Source organism: Mustela nivalis (assembly GCF_964662115.1).
Source record: "Mustela nivalis genome assembly, chromosome: 4".
Lineage (NCBI taxonomy): Eukaryota > Metazoa > Chordata > Mammalia > Carnivora > Mustelidae > Mustela > Mustela nivalis.
This window is the reverse complement of record NC_139023.1, coordinates 10936699-10958901: the sequence shown is the minus strand read 5'-3', so window position 1 is coordinate 10958901 and position 22203 is coordinate 10936699. Positions and strand designations below refer to the sequence as shown.

General features: G+C 42.3%; 1 protein-coding gene across 3 annotated transcripts in view; it reads left to right on the top strand.

Annotated features, from left to right (window-relative positions):
• Window positions 1–815: 815 nt before the first annotated feature.
• The window catches only part of MOB1B (MOB kinase activator 1B), a 54662-nt gene continuing 33274 nt past the window's right edge, over window positions 816–22203 (top strand). Inside the window, exon 1 of one of the 3 annotated variants that reach the window (XM_082726326.1) lies at window positions 816–1411. In XM_082726326.1, coding sequence (XP_082582452.1) covers window positions 1398–1411 — 14 coding nt within the window. In that variant the 5' untranslated portion in view covers window positions 816–1397. Of the gene's footprint in view, window positions 1714–22203 lie in introns of all 3 variants that reach the window. The other 2 variants (XM_082726327.1, XM_082726325.1) reach the window with 2 other exon arrangements.

Here is a 22203-nt window from a genome sequence, read left to right as displayed (position 1 = left end):
CTTTTATTTCCGAGATAGTCAAGATTCCAATATTTCCTTCTGTTTGAAAGAAAATGGTTTGATTTCCTGAGGTACTGAACTAATACCGCACCAACTCAACAGACTATATTTCGTATTGGTACTTCTTCCAAGTAACCCAACCCAAGGTGGGTTAACAGCTGTACATTATTTAAGTTCTGTTCCGATACTTTGAGAACTTACTTGTGGATTTGATGGGTGTTGTGAATAAAGAAGATGGACATCTCTTGTGTAAAATAAGTGGGTCCTCGAAGCGGTAAGGTTGGGGTAGGCTGCTCATCAGGGGCAATGCTGATTACGCATTTATGGGGCCCAAGACCATTATAAACATTGGGCCTTCTGCTGCACAAAACACATCCAGTCTCCCTGATTTCACAGAGTCAGGGGGTTCAGGGCCGGGCTTTATAATCTATTTAAGAATGCTCCACAGACCTTGCAAAGGTCCCTACAGCAGTTTCCCCAGCTACTGACGACGGCCTAACCCGCCTGCTGAACCAAGGCTGGACCCTGACCTCTCCTCTCCCAGTTCAGGGTTTTAAGACAGAACCATAAAACCGCGGGGAGCTTGACTCCTTTCTCTATTCTGGCCGAACACCACCCACACATTCCAAACACGTTACACCGCCTCCTGCTTTTATGTACTAGCAAAGGGACTCCATAACCTTTACCGTCCCTTGCTGCACACTTGGAACGGGCAGAAGCCCTCGTGGCGATGCCACCCCTCGCCGCAAACCCAGACATCGCAGAGTGGAGCCCATTCCCTTCCCGACTGCGGAAGCCCAGCCGAGGAGCTCGGAGCGCTCGGCCACGACCCCCAGCTGGGCGGACCGGCCTTCGCGGGCCTGGGGGCCCCCAGCGCTCTGCCTGGGCGCGGTCCCGGGCTTCGAGGACGTCCGCAACTTGGCGGACCCGCAGCCCCGGCAGGACGCGGGTGGGCGCGCGCCGCTCTCGCGAGAACTCGCGCGGCGAGGGCCGCGGGGGGCTAGAGGGTTGGAGAGGCGGGAGGAGGGTGAGGAGGAGGAGGAGGAAGAGGAAGAAGAGGGAGAGGAGGAGGAGAAAGGGGGCGGCGCGGCGAGCAGCTCGGCAGCCGCGGCAGCTGCTCCCCGGCGAGCCGGCGTGCGGCCGTGTCCCCGCCTCCTCCGCCTCCCCCGCCGCCGTCGGCGATTCGGGCCGCGCGCTGCCCACTTCCGCCCGCTCCGCCTGCCCCGGGAACGAGCGAAGCCGAGCAAGTTGCGGCCGCCCGGCAGCCGGCGCGTCCCCGCTCCCTCCTCTCCTCCTCCGCTCTCCTCCCTCCCTCTTCTCCCCGGGCCGCCGCCCGAGCCGCCGCCGCCCGGAGGCCGAGAGACCGCCGAGCGCCCCCAGCCCCCGCCGCCGCCGACATGAGCTTCTTGTTGTGAGTAGCCGGGCCCGGCGCGCGCGGGCTTTGTTCGGGAGACCCGGGCCGCGGGCCTCCGCTCGCCGGGGCCCTCGCTGCCGGGGCCCTCGCTGCCGGGGCCCTCGCTGCCGGGGCCCTCGCTGCCGGGGCCCTCGCTGCCGGGGCCGGGCCTTCCCGTCCGGCAGGGCTCTGGGAGCGCGCGCGGTGCGCGGGCGCTGCCGGACGCCTGTCGCCTCCGCAGCCCGCCTGGAGCTCGCGTGGAGCCTTGCGGCCCCCGCGGAGGCTCTTGCTCCCCGGACCCCACGTCCCGGCACACCCCGGTGTGTGGATTGGTTGCCCTGCCTTTCTCCATCACCCCGATGTCTGTCTTCCCTCCTCTCTTGGGGTTGTGGGTTTAGCCGCCCAGCAGAGATGCCACCCACTCCCCCTTAGGCCCCTTACGCGTCTCCTGCCCGGCGGCTCGGGCTCCGTTTCGCTTGCCCCTCGCGTTTGTCTGGGGCCGAGAACAGAAGGGCGGGCGTTGTACTTTCCCCCGTCACCCCAGCACCCTTTTAACTTCTTAGATTCTAGGAGTGCAGAGTTGGGGTGACAAGTCCCGTGGCTGTAACACCCTTAATGAGGCTGCTTTCGGGTCGGGATCCCATGATGACAGCCCAGGGTCTTGCGGTCTGGAGCAGCTCCTCGCTTCCCCGAGGCGCCCTTCCTCCCCGTGGGCTCCCCCGAAAAGTACGGGCTTTATCTTTTTAGACCACCACCAACTAGAAGTCTGAGGAGTGTGCCCTGGGGTTGATTAGATCCGCTGGGGAGTGGTCTTGCAAATCGTTTGTAAATACCAACTTAACGCCAGATTTAGGGCTGGTCATTATTTCATTTACTTCTCCTTTATTGTAGAGGAATTCGGGGGACGGGCCGAAAGCTGCGATGGCCGCTTGGGGGTATGGAGGCAGCAGACAGCCTCAGGTCGTCGGGAAACAGGCCATAGACTCTTGGAATTCCTCTTTTGAAAGCTTCATTGTGATTCACCTCTGTTTAATCTGTGGTTAGAAAGCTCATAAAAACTCAGATTGAAACTTGCACCCTATACTCCTTTACTGTTGTGGACAGAATAGCATTTTTCTTCACAGCAGTAACAGTAGCAGTTTCGTTCCGATTCTCTTCCTTCCCCACCTGTAATTTTTAGTCCCCACATTGGCACTTGGAGCCCCAGAATTGAACTAACCCCAATTTCACGTGTTCAGATGTAGAATATTAATCCTTTTTTGAGCAGTCCAGCAAAACTGAGTGATCACAGACGGCTAACAGGCAGGCCAGGTTGCTAATGTTTCTCATAGGCTCAGGAGGCCTGGCTTGTGTCCCCTGCCTACCACATGTGAGTGTGCGTCTGTGAAATCTCTTTCTCAGGCTCTAGAAGTTGATTCTCAAAGTTTGTCAGGTAGGTAGTGCTGGGTGAGGGGACCCAGTGACTTCTGCAAGACTTTGTTTCTTATTTTAGATTGAATCAAGATATCCAGGTATCGCTGCTTGAAGCTTCTCATCTTGACTATATTTTACGTTGCTGTTGTTTTATTTCTTCAAGAATTTAAAAGGTGCCTTCAAAATAGCCGTGTAGATGATGTCCGTGACTGTTGCTGATGGGCTTATGACTCTTGGAACTTGCAGCTAAATTGGTTGGAGCAGGGAAGAACCATATTTGGCTGAAACCTAGGGTTGGAGAAGGTTTTGGTGGTATTTTCTGAATACAGATAGAACAGTATCCTTTTTTTTTGCATGGCTCAGTATTTAATAGTTACAGAAATGCAGTGGTTTAGTTCATTTCTCCTGAAGCATTCTAGTTATGTAAGAAAAATCTTGCAGTAACGAATGTATATATGTATAAGCACCTTTCAGGATTTGTACTATTTGGAGCACAATTTATCAGTCAGGTCTCATGTAGCAGTTAATATAGTCCCGAAATATTTAGCCCTTGTGCTTGACAGGCCATAAAAATAAATCCAACTTGCTTTTGGTTTTTGTCCACCTATAGTTTCAAATCTAAAGGGAAGACCTCATAGATAGAAATAATTATCAGACATGAAAGAATAAAGTTTTGGTTATTTCCTCTATATGGTATTTGGTATAGCTTCCTGAATATTATTTCTCTACGGGAAGGTGAGCAGAGAAATTAAGAGTTGCAAGTTAGGAAATAAATATAAATATTTACCTCTAGTTCTTCGAATCCTACTTGTAAGACTACTGGGAGTGGATGGAGCTGAGGAAATAAGAGCCTTGTGAGACAGGTTTATCAAGGTGCTGACTCAGAACTCCCGAGGGCTTTAAGACAGAAGGGAAGAACTATTGATTAAAAAAAATAATTTAGGGGGGCGCCTGGGTGGCTCAGTGGGTTAAAGCCTCTGCCTTCAGCTCAGGTCATGATCCCAGGGTCCTGGGATCAAAGCCCCGCGTCAGGCTCTCTGCTCCAAAGGGAGCCTGCTTCCTCCCCTCTCTCACTCTGCCTGCCTCTCTGCCTACTTATGATCTCTGTCTGTCAAATAAATAAATAAATCTTAAAAAAAACCAAACAAACAACCCATCATTTAATGTACCAGGCACTGAGGTAGGCACTGGGTATCGAGCAAAACCAACAAAAATTCCTGTATTAGTTAAGCTTATGTTTTGATAAGTGATCATAAACAGTGAATACCAGTAAATTATATTGCACGGTAGGAGGATGTAAGTGCTAGGGAACAAAGTAGAGCAGGGTAAAGAGGGTTGTTGTTTTTTTTTTTTTGGTTAGGGAGATGAGGTAGATTAGGTAATCTCCAGAGGCTGCCCAGATAATCAGCAGCAGTGATACCTTTTGTAACTTTTGTCCAAATGCTCAGAATAAATTTGTACAGCATATGGAGATACGGCTGGGACGAAGCTTTGGTTGTGCTGCAGATTGGCCTTTGTGTATCTTCAAGTTAATAAGCTAAACTCCCAAATGTACACAAGGAAACTTCACAGGAACTAATTTGATTTTGTAGACTCAAATCTTTAAACATCCTCAGCACCTGCTGTGTGCTAAGCACGGTGTAAGGCGTGGGACCCCAGCGTAGTTCAGTTCGTAAATGGTCATCTCTAATAGATTGTGATGCGGTCATGGGGGGGTCTGAAGAATGTGGAGCAATTTGTTTTATTTGGGCTGGAGGAAGGCTTCGTGAAAGAAGTGATGGACAGTTAATGGAATCCGTAACAGGGGTTCTCTGAGAGGGTATGGGGAACTGGAAGATTTGTCAGAGGAAGCATCATAGAGATACGAATTGCTTGTGAATTGTCCATTTTCCAGTTTGTCCAAGAGCCTGTGGAGTTGTGGAGCTAGACGGGACCCATCCATAACCTAGCTTGCTAGCCTTTTAGTAAAATGGCAAAATCACCGACATCAGGTCACTGGTATAATTACTGGCTTGGGTTGAATCGGAACACAGCCCTCTCAGGGTTTTTCCCGTCTTGGCACTTTATGCATATCACAACATCCAGGGAAACCTGGGATGAGTTCTCAGCATTCACCCAAAGTGTATTGAGTGTTCCCTATGTTTCTAGTATTTTGAAATTGCTAGTCTCTTCTAACCAATAGAATTTCACAGAAATATTTGACTTGGAAGAGACTGAGGTTTTATTTCCTGATGTAGGGCTTGGTTGGAACAGAGTTAAAACAAATACTTGTAGTTAACTTTAAAACGAAGTCTGGAGGAAAGATGGTTTAGGGATGTGAATGAATATAAACCAGGTCTGTTTCTGTATAGGAAGAAGCAGAGATAGTTTGGGAAAATAAGGAAATGTTTATTGAGGATTGTGCTAGGTAACTTCAATTTATCTTTTTTTTTTTAAGATTTTATTTATTTGAGAGAGAGAGGGCATATGAGGCAGAAATGAGGGGCAGAGAGGGAAGCAGACCCCTGAATTCTGGGTGAGTAGGGTGTCAGATCTGGGGCTGGATCCCGCAACTCCAAGATCATGACCTGAGCCAAAGGCAGACACTTAACGGACTGAGCCACCCAGGCACCGCTAAATTCAGTTTATCTCTTCTAAAATATAGCAGTGTAGGGGACACCTGAGTGGCTCAATCCGTTAAGTGCCTTCTGCTCAGGTCGTGGTCCCAGAGTCCTGGGATCGAGTCCTGCATCAGGCTCCTTGCTTGGTGGAGCGCCTGCTTCTCCCTCTGCCTGCCGCTGCCCCAGCTGTGCTCACTCTCTTTCTCCTTCTCCCTCTCTAAGAGATAAATAAAATCTTAAAAAAAAAAAATAAATAAAAACTAGCAATGTAGGAAAGGAGATGTAGCTGTGTTTGTCTGTCTCTGTCTCCCTCTCCTACCTCTCTTTCTGCCTGCTGCACACCCACCCCCCTAAATAATCCAGCATCATGAAGGCAAGTGAGTTGACTGATTTAAGGGCTTTAGCATCTTTGCCTATAAAGGAAGTTAATAATAGTATGACTACTAATAATACATCTTGGTAAGTATTTACCATGTGCCAGGCACTGTTTCAGATGATTAACTCAATTCAATAAGTAGTAGGAACCCTATTTTACAGATGAAGAAACTCACAAAGAGAGGTTAAGTAATTTGTTCAGTTATGTAGCCATTGATATAATATGGGTCTGAATCCTAGCAGTCTAGATCCAGGGATCCTGCCTCATACTGTTGTATCTATAATTGATAAAATTATATAAAAAGATAGTATTTAAATAGGCCTTGTTTTTAAGAGAAGTGTCCTTTTCCTGGGCACTAATATTTCATAATTCTGTACTGTTTGCTACGGGTCACCAAGAATATAATGGTGGAAGAAAAAAATATAAACTTTTAAATTTAAATAATACTTTAAAATTATTTTTGACTTCCATTTTTAATGTAAAAATAATACACATGTTGGAGAAATCATAATATAGTGCTAAGAAAAGTAAGAAAATAAAAGTCACTCATAATCATTACACCTTCCAAATGACTGTTATTTGTACTTTGTGATAACAGTTTCCTAATCTTTTCTGCCATGTTTCTACTATATATAGACCAGGTTTTTCATGTGGAGATTTTTTATGTTACTAAACATCATTTTGTAAATCATTTCGAACCGCTTTTGAGCAAGTGTTAAGAGTTTTGTTGTCTGACAACCTGATGTAATATGTTAGGCTTTTTTGGAAGGGAAGAAGAAATAGAGTAAGTGTGGTCATCTTTTTGGAACTGCAGTTTGGGAATTGTAGATACAGGTCTGGCTTTAGTTTACTTTTCGTCTCTATAGGATTGCTTTTGCTTTACATTACTGAATGCAAAATAATTACTATGTGATTACTTTTACCAATATTGACTTTTGCCCCCTCTATATAGTGGAAAAGTTTTTGTACCTTTGAATTTTCTAATATAATATACGTACATGTAGTACTTCTTTTCAGCTGTATATTCGGTTAGGAGGTATTGGGGCAGAATAGCTGTGGGTTGCTTGAAAAATATGGTACCTGTTCAGAATGTTGAATTAAGTCCTAGAGAGAATTCCTTTTTTTTTTTTTTTTTAAACTCTCCTTTTCTTTCCGTATTTGTTTTTAAAAATTCAGATATAATTAATGTATAACATTGTGTTAGTTTCAAGTGTACAACTTGCATTTTTGTCTTGTATCAGTTACCTAACTTAAGACCATCTTTAGTTTAGTTAAAGTGGAGCTGTGTGAAGCCTGTTCATTTGCAGAAAGTCATTTTTAAAATTTTTTTTTGAAGATTTTATTTATTTATTTGACCGAGATCACAAGTAGGCAGAGGGGCAGGCAGAGAGAGAGAGAGAGAGAGAGAGAGAGAGAGAGAGGAAGAAGCAGCCTCCCTGCTGAGCAGAGAGCCCAATGCGGGGCTCCATCACAGGTCCCCAGGATCATGACCCGAGCCAAAGGCAGAGGCTTTAACCCACTGAGCCACCCAGGCGCCCCTATTTTTAAATTTTATTTTGAAGGATTTTCAAATTTTTAGAGAAATTGCAAAGAATGGTTAAAAGAATTCCTACATAATTTTTGTCCAGAAAGCCCATTTGGTGTCCTCTGTTGTTCCCATAATGTCACCCTCAGCAGGAGGATCCGGTCTTGAATCACACCCGGTTTTGTTCTGTGTGTGGTCTTATTCAATTGAAATGTTTCCTTAGTTTTTCCTTGTCTTTCAGGACCTTGATATTTTTGAGAATTATAGTCCTGTCATTTTGTGGACTATCCCTCAGTTTGAGTTTGTCATGTTTTCTTGTGGTTACAACTGGTTATGCATTTGGGGCAAAAATACCATAGAGGTGTCATGTGTTTATCTTACAGCTTCTTACCAGGTGCATGTAATGTGTGTTTGTCCATATTGGAAGTGACCCTTTGATTAAACTGTCTACAAAGATTCTCTAGTGTGAAGTTATTAGATCTTTTTTTTTTCCTCCTACTAATTAATATTTTTGGGGAGGTGTTTTGAGACTGTGTGACTGTCTCATTCCTCATTTTGTTTTCACACACTAGTTGTACTGTTCATTGATGTATTTTGTCTGAATTATTATTATGATGGTTGTCTCTGTTATAATTCTGTCATTGCTTTTATCTTTATTATTTGAAATTTTTACTGAGAACTAACTCTTCGTATTTATTTATTTATCAGTGTGGACACTTAGATTTCTATTTTATTTAATGAGTTATAATTTATAACTATATTTGTTTTGGTGCTTATAATGTTTCAGTTTTGGCTAGTGAAGAGTCCCATTCAAGCTGACTTCTGTGTCTCTTTGCTTGGCGCTGCCTTTTTTTTTCTGAGTACTTTGTAACTTTCTGGCACAACCAGATCTTCCAGATTTATCCTACACTTTCTCTGCCCTATCCCTGGAAATGGTCATTTCTCTAAGGATTTTGGTTCTTTTTACTGAGAAATAGTATTTAGGAAACAGGTGGTAAGTATCTAGGTGATAAGTATGCGCATTACCAAGATATGTTTCTGTTCCCAGACCCTCTCAGTGGACAGTGCTAGAAAACAACATAATCCATACAGATTTACACACATAAATATATATAGATATATAGATACAGATTTCGATATCTGCGTATATTGAATGAGTTCACACTAATACCCGTAGTTCTTTATTTTATTTTTATTTTTTCAGTGTTCCAGAAATTCATTGTTTATGTACCACACCCAGTGCTTCATGCAGTACGTGTCCTCCGTAATACCCACCACCAGGCTCACCCATCCCCCTCCTCCCTCCCCTCCACAACCCTCAGTTTGTTTCTCAGAGTCTGCAGTCTCTCATGGTTCGTCTCCCCCTCCAATTTCCCCCAACTCACTTTTGCTTTCCTTCTCCTAATGTCCTCCATGTTCTCTCTTAAGCTCCATGAGTGAGTGAAACCATATGATAATTGACTCTCTGCTTGACTTACTTCACTCAGCATGATCTCTTCCAGTCCTGTCCATGTTGATGCAAAAGTTGGGTAGTCATCCTTTCTAAAGCCTGAGTAATATTCTATCGTATATATGGACCATATCTTCTTTTTCCTTTCGTCTGTTTAAGGGCACCTTGGCTCTTTCCACAGTTTGGGGATTGTGGCCATTGCTGCTATGAACATTCGGGTACATATTCATACCCGCAGTTCTGAGCCAAGTAGCACAGGGTTCATCCTGGCCTTCTCCCTCTACAGGTTTTTCACTTTGTTAGTCTACCAGGCTCCCGTAATCCTCAGCATAATGTATTTGCTCAAACCACTGTATATAGCCATTCTCCAAACCCTTCCTGGCCACGCTTCTTGAATGGGCCTCCGAATGTCATCCAAGTCTCCTGAGCATGTGCTGGCCTCTGCTTTAGCTGTATTATGGTTGAAGGCAGTCTGAGACTCCACTGTGTATGGTTTAAGTGTGTCGGTAATCTGATTTTTTCCCCATGAATCCTGTGTTTTAGGATCAATACCTCAGGTATGATGGTAGGATTAGAGATACTGAATGGAAAAGGCCTGGCTCAGTAAATTCTAGTGAAGTACAGCAGCGATAACTAGTTCATTATCGATAATTCAGCAGTGTCATGATTGCTAGTAGCTGTTATTATTTTTTACTGACATATTCATCGTTTCTGATTACTTAAATCATGGCCAGTTTCTGTAGGTCTATGGTCATATGTATCAGTGCTGCTTTGATTTTCTGCAGTTAGAACTTAAAAAGCAGATGTTTGAAGCGAATATTTGGGGAATAGTCCCCTCCTAGCCAAGTGGCCTTATTATTTATAAAGGGAAGGTTGAATTTTCTTTCATTGCTACTGTTATTTTATCTTTCAGCCCAAGTCCTTTTGTTCTCAAATTGAAATTTGATAGGAATAGTTGGGTAGTTGTAGTATTGAGTGAGTATTAGAGGAATATTTTTTCTGTTTCTTTGTAGAAGTAGATAATTGTATGACAAAAACTTCCTTGGGATATGCCTGGGTTGCTCAGTTGGTTAAGTATCTGCCTTTGCTCAGGTCATGATCCTAGGTTAAGTATCTGCCTTTGCTCAGGTCATGATCCCCATGATCCCAGGTGCATGATCTGGGATTGAGTCCTGCATCAGGCTCCTTGCTCAGGAGGAAGTCTCTTTTTCCCTCTGCCTGCCATTCGCCCCTGCTTGTGCTCTCTCTCTCTCTCAAATAAATAAAATCTTAAACAAACAAAAAAACCCCAAATACATTCTTAATATTCCTTGTAAATACAGGATGATTAGGTAGAAGCAGTAGGGGGTGAATGCCTTTTATGGCAACTTTTCTGGTGTGTTGGTGCCTAGATCGTGTTCAGGCAGAGGAGCAGCAGCTGGCCTTTCTGCTCTTTCTGAAGAATCTGTTTGTTGGGTAGTGCCCTATAGCATTACATTTAACTACTGAAATAGCTCTTTGTTTAAAAACTCGCCACGGTTATAGTTTTTACTCACATATGACTGGTTCCATTCTGTAGCTCCTCCCCACTTCCTGCCAGATATTTAGTGGGCCCTCTTATTTTCAGCTCTTCAGAATTTCACTTTTGAATCCATGAACAACAAACTGATTTGACAGAACCAAATTCTCTCCAGTGGAGCACAGTGTTGTTTTGAGGACTGATGCCAGTGCCGCTTGTCTCTAGTTTATTGTTAAGGACTCCCAAAGGGGTCTTACTGGTCAGCCTTGTCCGTTGTTTTGTTTTATTATTTATTTATTTATTTACTTATTTTTTAAAGTAAATTCTGCCTCCAACATGTGACTCCAACTCTACCCCCTGAGCCAGCCAGGTACTCTAACCTTGCAGTTTTTAATTTGGGAAATGAAAAGTTATTAAGAACCAAAATTAAATTTGTTTTTTCCCCAAACTATAGTTATAGCCAAACTATTCCAAAAGTGCAGTTCTAAGTTGCTAGACATTTGGGAACCAAAATGTGCCTCAATTGAGATGTACTGGTTTTAGCTTTTTTTTTTTTTTTTTAATTTGACAGATAGAGATCGCGAGCAGGCAGAGAGGCAGGCAGAGAGAGAGGAGGAAGCAGGCTCCCCGCTGAGCAGAGAGCCCGATGCGGGGCTCGAACCTAGGACCCTGGGATCATGACCTGAGCCAAAGGCAGAGGCTTTAACCCACTGAGCCACCCAGGCGCCCCAGTTTAAACTTTTGTTAAGTGGGAGTGTAATTTGGGTGTTGGGACTGTATTATCTAGTGATAACTATAGGTTCTAGAGATAACTTTATTATTATTATTATTATTATTGTTTTAAGATTTCATTTATCAGAGAGAGTGGAAGCTGGGGGAGTGGCAGGCAGAGGCAGAGGCAGAGGGAGAAGCATGCTCCCCACTAAGTAAGGAACCTGAAGTGGGACTGGATCCCAGGACCCTGGGATCATGACCTGAGCTGAAGGCAGACCCTTAACCAATTGAGCCACCCAGGTGCCCATTATTACAATTTTTTAATGCCATTCAACATTTAGAAAAAAGTACCACTAACACCATTGGGAAGAAGGTCTGCTTTTGGCTCTCTGGTGACACAGCGCTACCCCTAGGACTGAGGAGATCAGTATCTCTCCATAGTTACAGCTCTTGATAAGTCTACCCTAGATCCTTAAGGGGTGGAGCTTTGGCATCACTTAGAAGTATGTTAGAAATGCAAGATTTCAGGCCCGAAACCTTGAATTAGAATGAATTTTAAGATTCCTACGTGAAAAGCACATTCAGGTTTGAGAAGCTTTAGATGATAGCAAGTGGACAATGCCCGTGTATTGAGTTAGATGATTCAAAACAAGGTCAAGTAGAAAAATCCTTGAGATTCTAAATAGCACTACCTCTGTTCTTGAGACGTTCTGTGAGGCCCTGCCAGATTCAGTGCTTGACCAGACGTTAGTCAGGCTCTAGGAACCTGCTCTGAGGCTCCCCTGCGCACTTCCATGTTAAGTTGCTTTTAGCAGGAACCCGGCTTGTTCAGTTTAACCAGAAGCTCCCTGCCGCAGTTTCAGTATCTGATTTAGCTTCGTTTTGTCCGCCGTCCCTCAGGTGATGTTCGATCACCTGGCCTGTCTTCAGCAAGAATCCTGTTAGGTCACTTTAGCCAGAACCCTTCTAAGCCTGATGTTTTCTCCTGGTAGTTTTCTGTCCGCTCACCCCCGCACCCTGCTCCCACTTGCTGGAAGTCCCACTCACACACTCTATGCTCACATTTGAGCCCCGTTTCCGCCTGTGCCTTGCCCCCCAGTGTACAGTCCCGTTGCACTGGTTCCTGTATTTAGCACATTGTTCTCGAATCAAGTCTGCCGCACCGTCTTTGACAGTTGTCGGTTTTCTTTCTCTAACTTCTCTCAAGGAGGTTAGGTCCCTTGGTTGTCTTGGTACATCTGGGATTGTTTTGATTATTATTTAAGGCTTTTCTCCCCTTCTGGACAGTGAATTTCATAGGGTTTATTGACTGTTTCACTTTGCAGGGTGTTGGGACCATTTTCTTTTTGCAGTTCACTCGGGTCTTTGAGGCGGAGACTGGAGTATGCTGGAAGTGCTTGCGGGCAGTCCCAGGGCAGCCTGTGTGACGTGCTGTTTGCTCACCACTCCCGTCTCTTCGGAGCCTGCCTTCCGTGTCCTCCCCCGCACAGAGCCCAGCTGCTTTATGGGCATTTCTTTCTTTTATTTTTTATTTTGGCGGGGGAGGGGCAGAGGGAGAGGGAGAGAGAGAATCTTAAGCAGGGTTCACGCTTTTTGTGGAGTCCAGGGCTTCACAACCCTGAGATCAGCCAAAATGGAGAGTCACATGCCTAATCCACTGAGCCACCCAGGGGGCCCGATTTGCATTTCTCTTAACATGGCATTTCTCCCTGGTCTGCCTGCATTTTAAATGCTCTTCCTGTTCTGCTGGCTGGACTGCCCTTCTCCTTCCCACCCACACTGCTTTAGTTCAAGAGCCAACTCCTTTTCTCTGCCCTGTGCCCCCTTTCAACTTGTTGACTACCATTTCAGATTCCTTCATGTTCCTTATTATAGCCCTCATCAACAAGATACTGTACTTGTCAGTTTTCAGGCCTTTCTTCATCAGAATGTGTGACCTTGCAATTTCAGAAACTGTTTTTAACTCTGCCATCTAGGGCGCATAGGTGGCTCAAGTGGGATAAAGCCTCTTCCTTCAGCTCAGGTCATGATCCCAGGGTCCTGGGATCGAGCCCCACATTGGGCTTTCCGCTCAGCAGGGAGCCTGCTTCCCCCTCTCTCTCTGCCTACTTGTGATCTCTGTCTGTCAAATAAAGAAATAAAATCTTAAAAAAAAACCCTCTACCACCTAGCACAGTGCCTGGTATATGTTAGATACTCAGTAACAAAAGTTTTGTTTAAATCAGTGACATTTTCAAGTATTTTCATGGCTGTAGATGGAGGTGTGAGTGATTCCTTTTATTCTGCTCTAATTTTGAATTTCAAGAGACTTCTTGGGAAATATACATAGGTGGATTCTCTGCACAGGAAGGTTTAGAACATCTGTTTATTGGATCTTTATCTCACAATTAAAAAAATATTTTAAGATACTAGTCTTTATTGCCCAGCAATTACAAGCATTCAGGCATGTATTTTTCTGCATAACTTATTGTGAGGTGGGGCGCCTGGGTGGCTCAGTGGGTTAAAGCCTCTGCCTTCGGCTCAGGTCATGATCCCAGGGTCCTGGGATCGAGCCCCACATTGGGCTCTCTGCTCCTTAGAGAGTCTGCTTCCTCCTCTCTCTCTGCCTGCCTCTCTGCCTACTTGTGATCTCTGTCTGTCAAATACATAAATAAAACAAAATCTTTAAAAAAAAAAACTTATTGTGAGGTGATCAGTGTTAAATAAAATATTAATTTTCATCATCTGTTTCAATTCATGTCTTCTTGACCAGTTCTTCATTTTTCCTTCTTTTTTTAAATTTTAATTTTTTTTTAAAGATTTTATTTATTTATTTGACAGAGAGAGAGAGATCACAAGTAGGCAGAGAGGCAGTCAGAGAGAGGAAGAAGCAGGCTTCCTGCTGAGCAGAGAGCTGGATGTGGGGCTTGATCCCAGGACCCTGGGATCATGACCTGAGCTGAAGGCAGAGGCTTTAACCTTCTGAGCCACCCAGGTACCCCCATTTTTCCTTCTAATTGCATGCCTTTGAGGCAATGAACAGTTTTAACCACAGTAATGATGGACTTGAATATTCATCTGCATCTACCTCTATGCTCATTATATGCAGTTGTGCTCCTAGTGGTTTTATTACAGCCCTCCTTTGGGGATTTCTGGAAAACATCAGGACAACCTTCAGTCATCTTCATCTCAGAGCTCTGTTGCACCTCAGAGAGCCCAGCGACCGGCAGCAGATGCAGCCACCCGGGCTCCTTGCCGATGGGGACTCGTGCACCCTCCCCCTTCGGTGTCTGCTGGGAAGAGAAAACCATCTCACAGTTTTGTAGACACCTTCTTGTCTTACCCTTTTTTCAGGATCTGTATATGCCAGGCATGTTTCTTCCCTGCACTGTAAATTGCGTTCCAGGAGCAGTGAGTGAGAGTACCCATTTCCTTGCATCCCTACCACCATTTCACTTAAGAAGAATAATCAAGAAGACTTCTTGGTTTTTTGGGCTTTTCATATTAATACCAAGTAAACAAGTTTTTTTTTTTAATTGAAAAGAATTTTTTTAAAGTAGACTCAGTGCCCAGCATGGAGCTTAGCGTGGGGCTTGAACTCAGGACCCTGAGAGTAAGACCTGGGCTGAGATCAAGGGTCGGATGCTTAACGTCTGAGCCACTCAGGTGCCCCCGAAGTAAACAAGTTAGTGGTAAAGATTCTTCCAAAGAATTTCTGTCCCCATTCTTTCCCCTCCTTTTCCCTCCCTTCCCCCACCCCTTCCTTCCTTTCTTTCTTTCAAGATTTTATTTACTCACTTGACAGAGACACTGGCAAGAGAGGGAACACAAGCAGGGGGAGTGGGAGGAGTACTAGGCTTCCCACTGAGCAGGAGCCTGATGCAGGGCTGAATCATGAGCCAAAGGCAGACGTGTCACACTTGAACCACCAGGAGCTCCCCTCTTTATTTCTAACAGAGTAGTTAGGTGCTTGCTTCTATTGCCATCAGTCTTTTTACTCTTTTATTTTAAAAGGGTAAAATAATACTTTTTATGTTATAATTTAGAATGGAGCTCTTTGTTAATAATTGAAATTTAAAACTTAATAGTCATATAAAAAAGAATATAATTAAAAATTTTTTTGTTGTGTGCTTAATGGTCACAGTATAATTTAAAATATTAATAACTTATTAAGAAAATACTAATTTCTCCAAGAGGTGCAGAGATAATAGTCTGTAAGGGGGGGTTTTATAAAATGAAATATTTTTTAATTGAATTTCTTGTTGCTGATATTTTAACGCAGATAATAAACAGATAATTTACTGCAAATAATGAATATGTTTGGGAAGCAGATGGCATACTTGGAGCTGTAAAAATGCCTTGTAGATTCTGAAGCTTATCACCTATTACTTTTAACATATTTATTGCTTTTCTCCTGGAGTCTGAGAGAGAGCTCTGCCAGGGTTTTGCTCTCTGTATTATTTCAAGGTAGAGTTTTTTTCCTAAAATATGAGTAAATAGTAGTGTTTCAGTTGCTGTTGAATCTGAAGTGTATGCTTTTATGACGTGCTTATAGTTTTGAGCATTTATAGGTTGTTTTCAGCATGAGTAAGTTACAACTCAGAACACTTTATTATTTTATTGGTAAATACTTTGCATATTTGTCTATATGAGAAATCCTGGTAACCTTAATACATTTGTTCCTTTTTCTTTTCCTTTTTTTTTTTTTAAAGATTTTATTACTTGACACAGAGAGAGAGATCACAAGTAGGCAGAGAGGCAGGCAGGCAGAGGGAGAAGGAGAAGCAAGGCTCCCAAGGAGCAGAGAGCCCGATGTATTTGTTCCTTTTTCTAATGGCAGTTCTGATACTTACATTTCACTTAGTTCAAAGAAGAAACTGCGGGTGATGAGAGATTTTTGCAGTTTTATGCATTTTTTTTTTCTCCCCTCTTTGGTGGTTTTCACTGATTTGTGTTATCCTTTCACAGTTTTGTTTTTTTTTTTTTTAATTTGCCAGACAGAGATCGGAAGTAGGTAGAGAGGCAAGTGAGGGGAGGGGGAAAGCAGGCTCCCTGCTGAGCAGAGAGCCTGATGAGGGATCCTGGGATCAGGACCTGAGCCTGAGCCAGAAGGCACAGGCTTTAACCCACTGAGCCATTTAGGCGCCCCCCCCTTTCACAGTTTTAAATGGCTGAGGTTGAAGTCCATTGCAGGTACTGGGGAGCATTGCTGAATCCCAGGTAATGCAAAAATGTCATTTTTACAGTATTAGGATTGAAGGGGATTTTTTTTTTTAATTGTACCATGCGTGGAGTTTTATATAGCCCTTTCTCTACCTTCTGTTCCCAGGCTTGGCTGCATCTGATTATTTTCATATGGGCCTTCCTGACATCACACTAGTAACTACAGGCTGTTCTTGTTAGCTTTCATTTAGAGGAAGAATTACCCTGTGCTTGGGTGCCGTAAGCTCATGCTTAGATTACTGGTGATCGGAATTTGATTGCTTTTGGTTTTCTCAAAGACCGTTGTTTTATCAAGTTGATTGAATCTGGCAGTTTCTAAGGTGAATGAATCTTTTTAAAATAATTTGATAGTAGACCTAAGCAATAGCAGCCACTAGCTAGCTAATAAGCCATTAGGATGAGAAGTCTCCATATATATAGGTGATTTTGGTTTACTGATCTGTGGTGTACTATAAATATGAAATCATAAATATATTGCATAGTATGCTTTGATTTTAAAGATAGAGCAGTTTATTAAGATTTCTGTAAACAATCTATTTTATTGCCATGTTTTCATAAGCATTCACTTTTTAATTTAAGCTTTCGTACTTTATAAACAATTTTATTCTTATTATACCTGTCCATGATTTAATTTAGAGTTAAATAGTTATGTAAGTCTTGTCATAAAAACAGCCGCTTTTTCCTGCTTCAGGATATAGCCATTTGAACTCTTTTATCTGATTGTTTTAATTTATCTCTAATTTATTGTTACTTATTTTTTTCATTTCTAGGCATTAAATATTAGATTCTTTCTTTTTTTATTGAAGTATAGTTGACATATATAGTATTAGTTTCAGGTGTGCAACAGACTGGTTCAACATTTGTATACATTGCAAAATGATCACCACTGTAAGTCTAGTTAAACGTGTCATCAAAGCGTGATGCAGTATTATTGACTATATTTCTTATGCTGTATATTACATCCCTATGACTTACTTATTCCATAACTGGAACTTTGAATTTCTTGATCTGTTTGCACTCCCACTGTCGCCCCTTCCTCTGGCAACCACCAATCTGTTTTATATATCTATGTGTCCGGGTTCTGTTTTGTTTTTTAGATTCCACACTTCAGTGAAATCATGTGGTACTTGTCTTTCTCTGACTTATTTCACTTAGCATAATACCCTGTAGGTCCATCCATATTGTGGCAAATGGTAAGGTTTCATTCTTTTTTTATGGCTGAGTAGTATTTGTGTGTGTGTGCACGCTCGTGTGTGAGACATTCTTCACCCATTCATCTACTGATGGACACTTACATTGTTGCCATATCTTGGATATTGTATATCATGCTGCAGTAAATGTAAGAGTGCATCTATCTTGTTGATTTAGTACTGCTTCCCTCCCCCTGAGTGCATAGACACTCAGTAAGTAGTGGAATTGCTGGCTTATTTAATAGTTCTTTTAATTTTTTGAGGAACCGCCATACTTTTCGGTAGTGGCTGTTGCAGATTACATTCCCACCAACAGTGCACGGGGTTCCCTTTTATCCAAATCCTCCACAGTACTGTGATTTCTGATCTTTTTGGTAATAGCCATCCAGACAGATGTAAGGTGATCTCTCATTGTGTTTTTTATTTGCAATTCCCTGTGACTAGTGATGGTGAGTACCTTTTCATATGCTTTTTGGCCATCTATTTGTCTTTTTTTCAAAAATATATATCCAGGTGCTCTACCTGTTTTTTTAATTTTTTTTTGTTGTTATTGTTACTGAGTTGTACGAATTCTTTATGTATTTTGAATATTAACACCTTAATGAATGTATCACTTGCCAATATCTCCTCCCATTCAGTAGGTTGCCTTTAAGGATTATTGATGGTTTCCTTTGTTTTATTATTGATGTTTCCTTTTTAATTTGATGTAATCCCCTTCATTTTTGCTTTTGTTTCCCTTTCTTTTGAGGTCAGATCCAAAAAAAATGTATCGCTAAGACTGACGTCAAGGACTTAAACAACTGTTTTCTTTTAGAAATTTTATGGTTTCAGGTCTTATATTCAAGTCTTTATTTTTTTGTTTTTTAAAAGATTTTATTTATTTGAGAGAGAATGAGGGAGAGAGAGCACGAGAAGGGCGAGGGTCAGAGGGAGCAGCAGACTCACTGCTGAGCAGGAAACCCTAGGCGGGAGTCAGTCCTGGGTCCAGGATCATGATCTGAGCTGAGGGCAGTCACTTTACCCAGCTGGCCCCACAGTCAAGTCTTTAATCCATGTTGAGTTAATTTTTGTGTATGATGTAAGACAGTGGTCGGTTTCATTATTTTGCATGTAGCTGTTCAGTTTTTCCAACACTGGAACCTTGGCATGCCTGTGTGGCTCAGTCAGTTAAGCATCTGATTTCTGGTTTGGGCTCAAGTCATGACCTCAGGTATGTGGAATCGAGCTCCGTGTGGGCTCTGAACTTGTTGTGGACTGATATTGGTACTCTGTCTCTCCTTTCCCTTCCCTGCTTGTATGTGCATGTGTGGGTTCTCTCTCTTTCTCACTCTCAAACAAACAGATAAATAAATAAATATTTTTCCTGTGCCTTTTTAAAAATTTTAATTCAGGGGTGCCTGGGTGGCTCAGTGGGTTAAAATTTTTAATTCAGTTAATTAACGTATAATGTATTACTGGTTCCAGAGGATATGTCTGTGATTCATCAGTTGTAATACTCGATGTTCATTACATCACATGACTCTTTAGTGTCTATCATCCAGTTACCCCTAGTGTCTATCAGCCAGTTACTCCATACCTATACCACCCCTCCCCTCCAGCAACCCTAAGTTTGTTCCCTATGATTAAGAGTCTCTTATGATTTGTCTCCCTCTCTGGTTTTTTTTTTTTTTTTCTTTTTTCCCTCTCTTTTCCTATGATCCTCTGTTTTGTTTCTTAAATTCCACATATCAATAAGATCATATGATAATTGTCTTTCGCTGACTGACTTATTTTGCTTAGCATACCACCTCTAGTTTCAACCACATTGTTGCAAATAGCAAGGTTTCTTTTTTTGATGGGTGTGTAATATTTCAGTGTGTGCACGTGTGTGTGTGTGTCTGTGTGTGTGTGTGTACCACATCTTCTTTATCCATTCATCTGTTGATGAACATCTGGACTCTTTCCATAGTGTGACTGTTGTGGACATACTGTGATAAACATTGCGGGGGTAAGTGCCCCTTTGGATCACTACATTTGTATCTTTGGGGTAAATAACCAGTAGGCAATTGCTGGGTCATAGGGTAGCTCTATTTTCAACTTTTGGAGGAACCTCCATACTGTTTTCCCGAGTGCCTATACCAGCTTGCATTCCCACCAACAGTGTGGAGGTTTCCTCTTTCTCCACATTCTTACCAACATGTGTCATTTCCTGACTGGTTAACTTTAGCCATTCTGACTGGTGTGAGGTGGTATCTCATTGTGGTTTTGATTTGTATTTCCCTGATGCTGAGTGATGTTGAGTGCCTTTTCATGTGTTTGTTGGCCATTTGGATGTCTTCTTTGGAGAAATGTCTATTCATGTCTCCTGCCCATTTCTTGACTGGATTATTTGTTCTTTGGGTGTTGAGTTTGCTAAGTTCTTAATAGATTTTGGATACTAGCCCTTTATCTCATATGTCATTTGCAAATATCTTCTCCTATTTTGCCAGTTGTCTTTTGGTTTTGTCAACTGTTTCCATTGCTGTGCAGAAGGTTTTAATTTTGATGGAGTCCCAGTAGTTCGTTTTTGCCTTTGTTTCCCTTGCCTTTGGAGACTTGTCTAGCAAGAATTCGCTGCAACTGAGGTCAGAGAGGTTGCTGCCTGTGTTCTTCTCTAGGATTTTGATGGATTCCTGTCTCACCTTCAGATCTTTCATCCATTTTGAGTTTATTTTTGTGTCTGGTGTAAGGAAATGGTCCAGTATCATTCTTCTGCATGTGGCTCTCCAAAATTCCCAATACCATTTGAAGAGGCTTTTTCTCTTGGATTTTTTTCCTTCTTTCTCAAAGATTATTTTACCATATTGCTGAGGGTCCATTTCTGGATTCTCTATTCTGTTCCACTGATCTGTGTGTCTCTTTTTGTGCCAGTACCATCTGTCTTGATGATTACAGCTTTGTAATAGAGCTTGAAGTCTGGAATTGTGATGTCACCAGTTTTGGTTTTCTCTTTCAACATTCCTTTGGCTGTTTGGGGTCTTTTCTGGTTCCATACAAATTTTAGGACTGCTTGTTACAGTTCTGTGAAAAAAGTTGATAGTATTTTGATAGGGATTGCATTGAATGTGTAGATTGCTCTAGGTAGCCTACACATTTTAACACTATTTGTTCTTCCAATCCATGAGCACGGAACATTTTTCCATTTCCTTGTGTCTTCCTCAGTTTCTTTCATGAGTGTTCTATAGTTTTCTGAGTAGAGATCCTTTGCCTCTTTGGTTAGGTTAATTCCTAAGTATCTTGTGGTTTTGGGTACAATTGTAAATGGGATTGACTTCTTACTTTTTCTTCTGTCTCCTTGTTTATGTATAGAAATGCAACTGGTTTCTGTTTTTAATCATTTTAATATACTGTTGGATCCTATTGGCTAGTGTTTTGCTGAGAATTTTTGCTGAGAATTACCATATTCATCAGGGATATTGGTCTGTAATCATCCTTTTTAGTGGTGTCTTTGTCTGGTTTTGGAATCAAGGTAATGCTGACCTCATAGAAAGAGTTTGGAAGTTTTCCTTCTATTTCTGTTTTTTGAAATAGGTTATGAAGAATAGGTATTAATTCTTCTTTAAACATTTGTTAGAATTCCCCTGGGAAGTCATCCGGCCCTAGGCACTTGCTTCACTTTCCTTGCAGGTTATGAGTCTGTTCTGGTTTTCTGTTTCTTCCTGTTTCACTTGTGGTAGTTATTCGACTCTAGGAATGCATCCATTTCTTTCATATTGCCTAATTTGTTGGCAGATAGTTGTTTCTAATGTGTTCTTTTTTTTTTTTTTAAAGATTTTATTTATTTATCAGAGAGAGAGTGAGTGAGAGCGAGCACAGGCAGAGTGGAAGGCAGAGTCAGAGGGAGAAGCAGGCTCCCTGCGGAGCAAGGAGCCCGATGTGGGACTCGATCCCAGGACGCTGGGATCATGACCTCAGCCGAAGGCAGCTGCTTAACCAACTGAGCCACCCAGGCGTCCCTCTAATGTGTTCTTAAAATTGTATTTCTTTGGTGTTGGTTGTGATCTCTCCTCTTTCACTCATGATTTTATTTGGGTCCATTCTCTTTTTGATAAGTCTGGTTAGGGGTTTATCGATCCTATTAAGCCTTTCAAAGAACTAGCTCCTAGTTTTGTTGATCTGTTCTGCTGTTCATTTGGTTTCCGTTTCATTGCTTTTTGCTCTAATCTTTATTATTTCTCTTCCCTTGCTGTGGTTGGGTGTTATTTGCTGTTCTTCAACTTCTTTAGGTGTAAGGTTAGGTTGTATATTTGAGGCCTCTCTTGTTTCTTGAGAAAGGCTTGTATTGTTATATACTTTCCTCTTAGGACCACCTTTGCTGCATCCCGAAGATTTTGAACAGTTGTGTTTCATTTTCATTTGTTTCCATGAGCTTTAAAAAATTTTTTTTTAAATTTCCTGGTTGACCCATTCATTCTTTAGTAGGACACTTTCGCCTCCATGTATTTGAGTTCTTTCCAACTTTCCTCTTGTGATTGAGTTCCAGTTTCAAAGTGTTGTGGTCCAAAAATATGCAGGGAATGATCACAATCTTTTGTTACTGGTTGAGACCTGATTTGTGACGCAGGATGTGATCTATTCTAGAGGATGTTCCGTGTACACTCAAGAAGAATGTGTATTCTTTTCCTTTAGGATGGAATGTTCTGAATATATCTTTGCAGTCATCTTCCAGTGTGCCATTCAAAACCCTTGTTTTTTTGTTGATCTTCTGCTTAGGTGATCTGTGCATTGCAGTGAGAGGGTGTTGAAGTCCCCTACTGTTACTGTATTGTTATTAATGCATTTATTTGTTATTAATTGGTTTATAGAATTCACTGCTCCCATGTA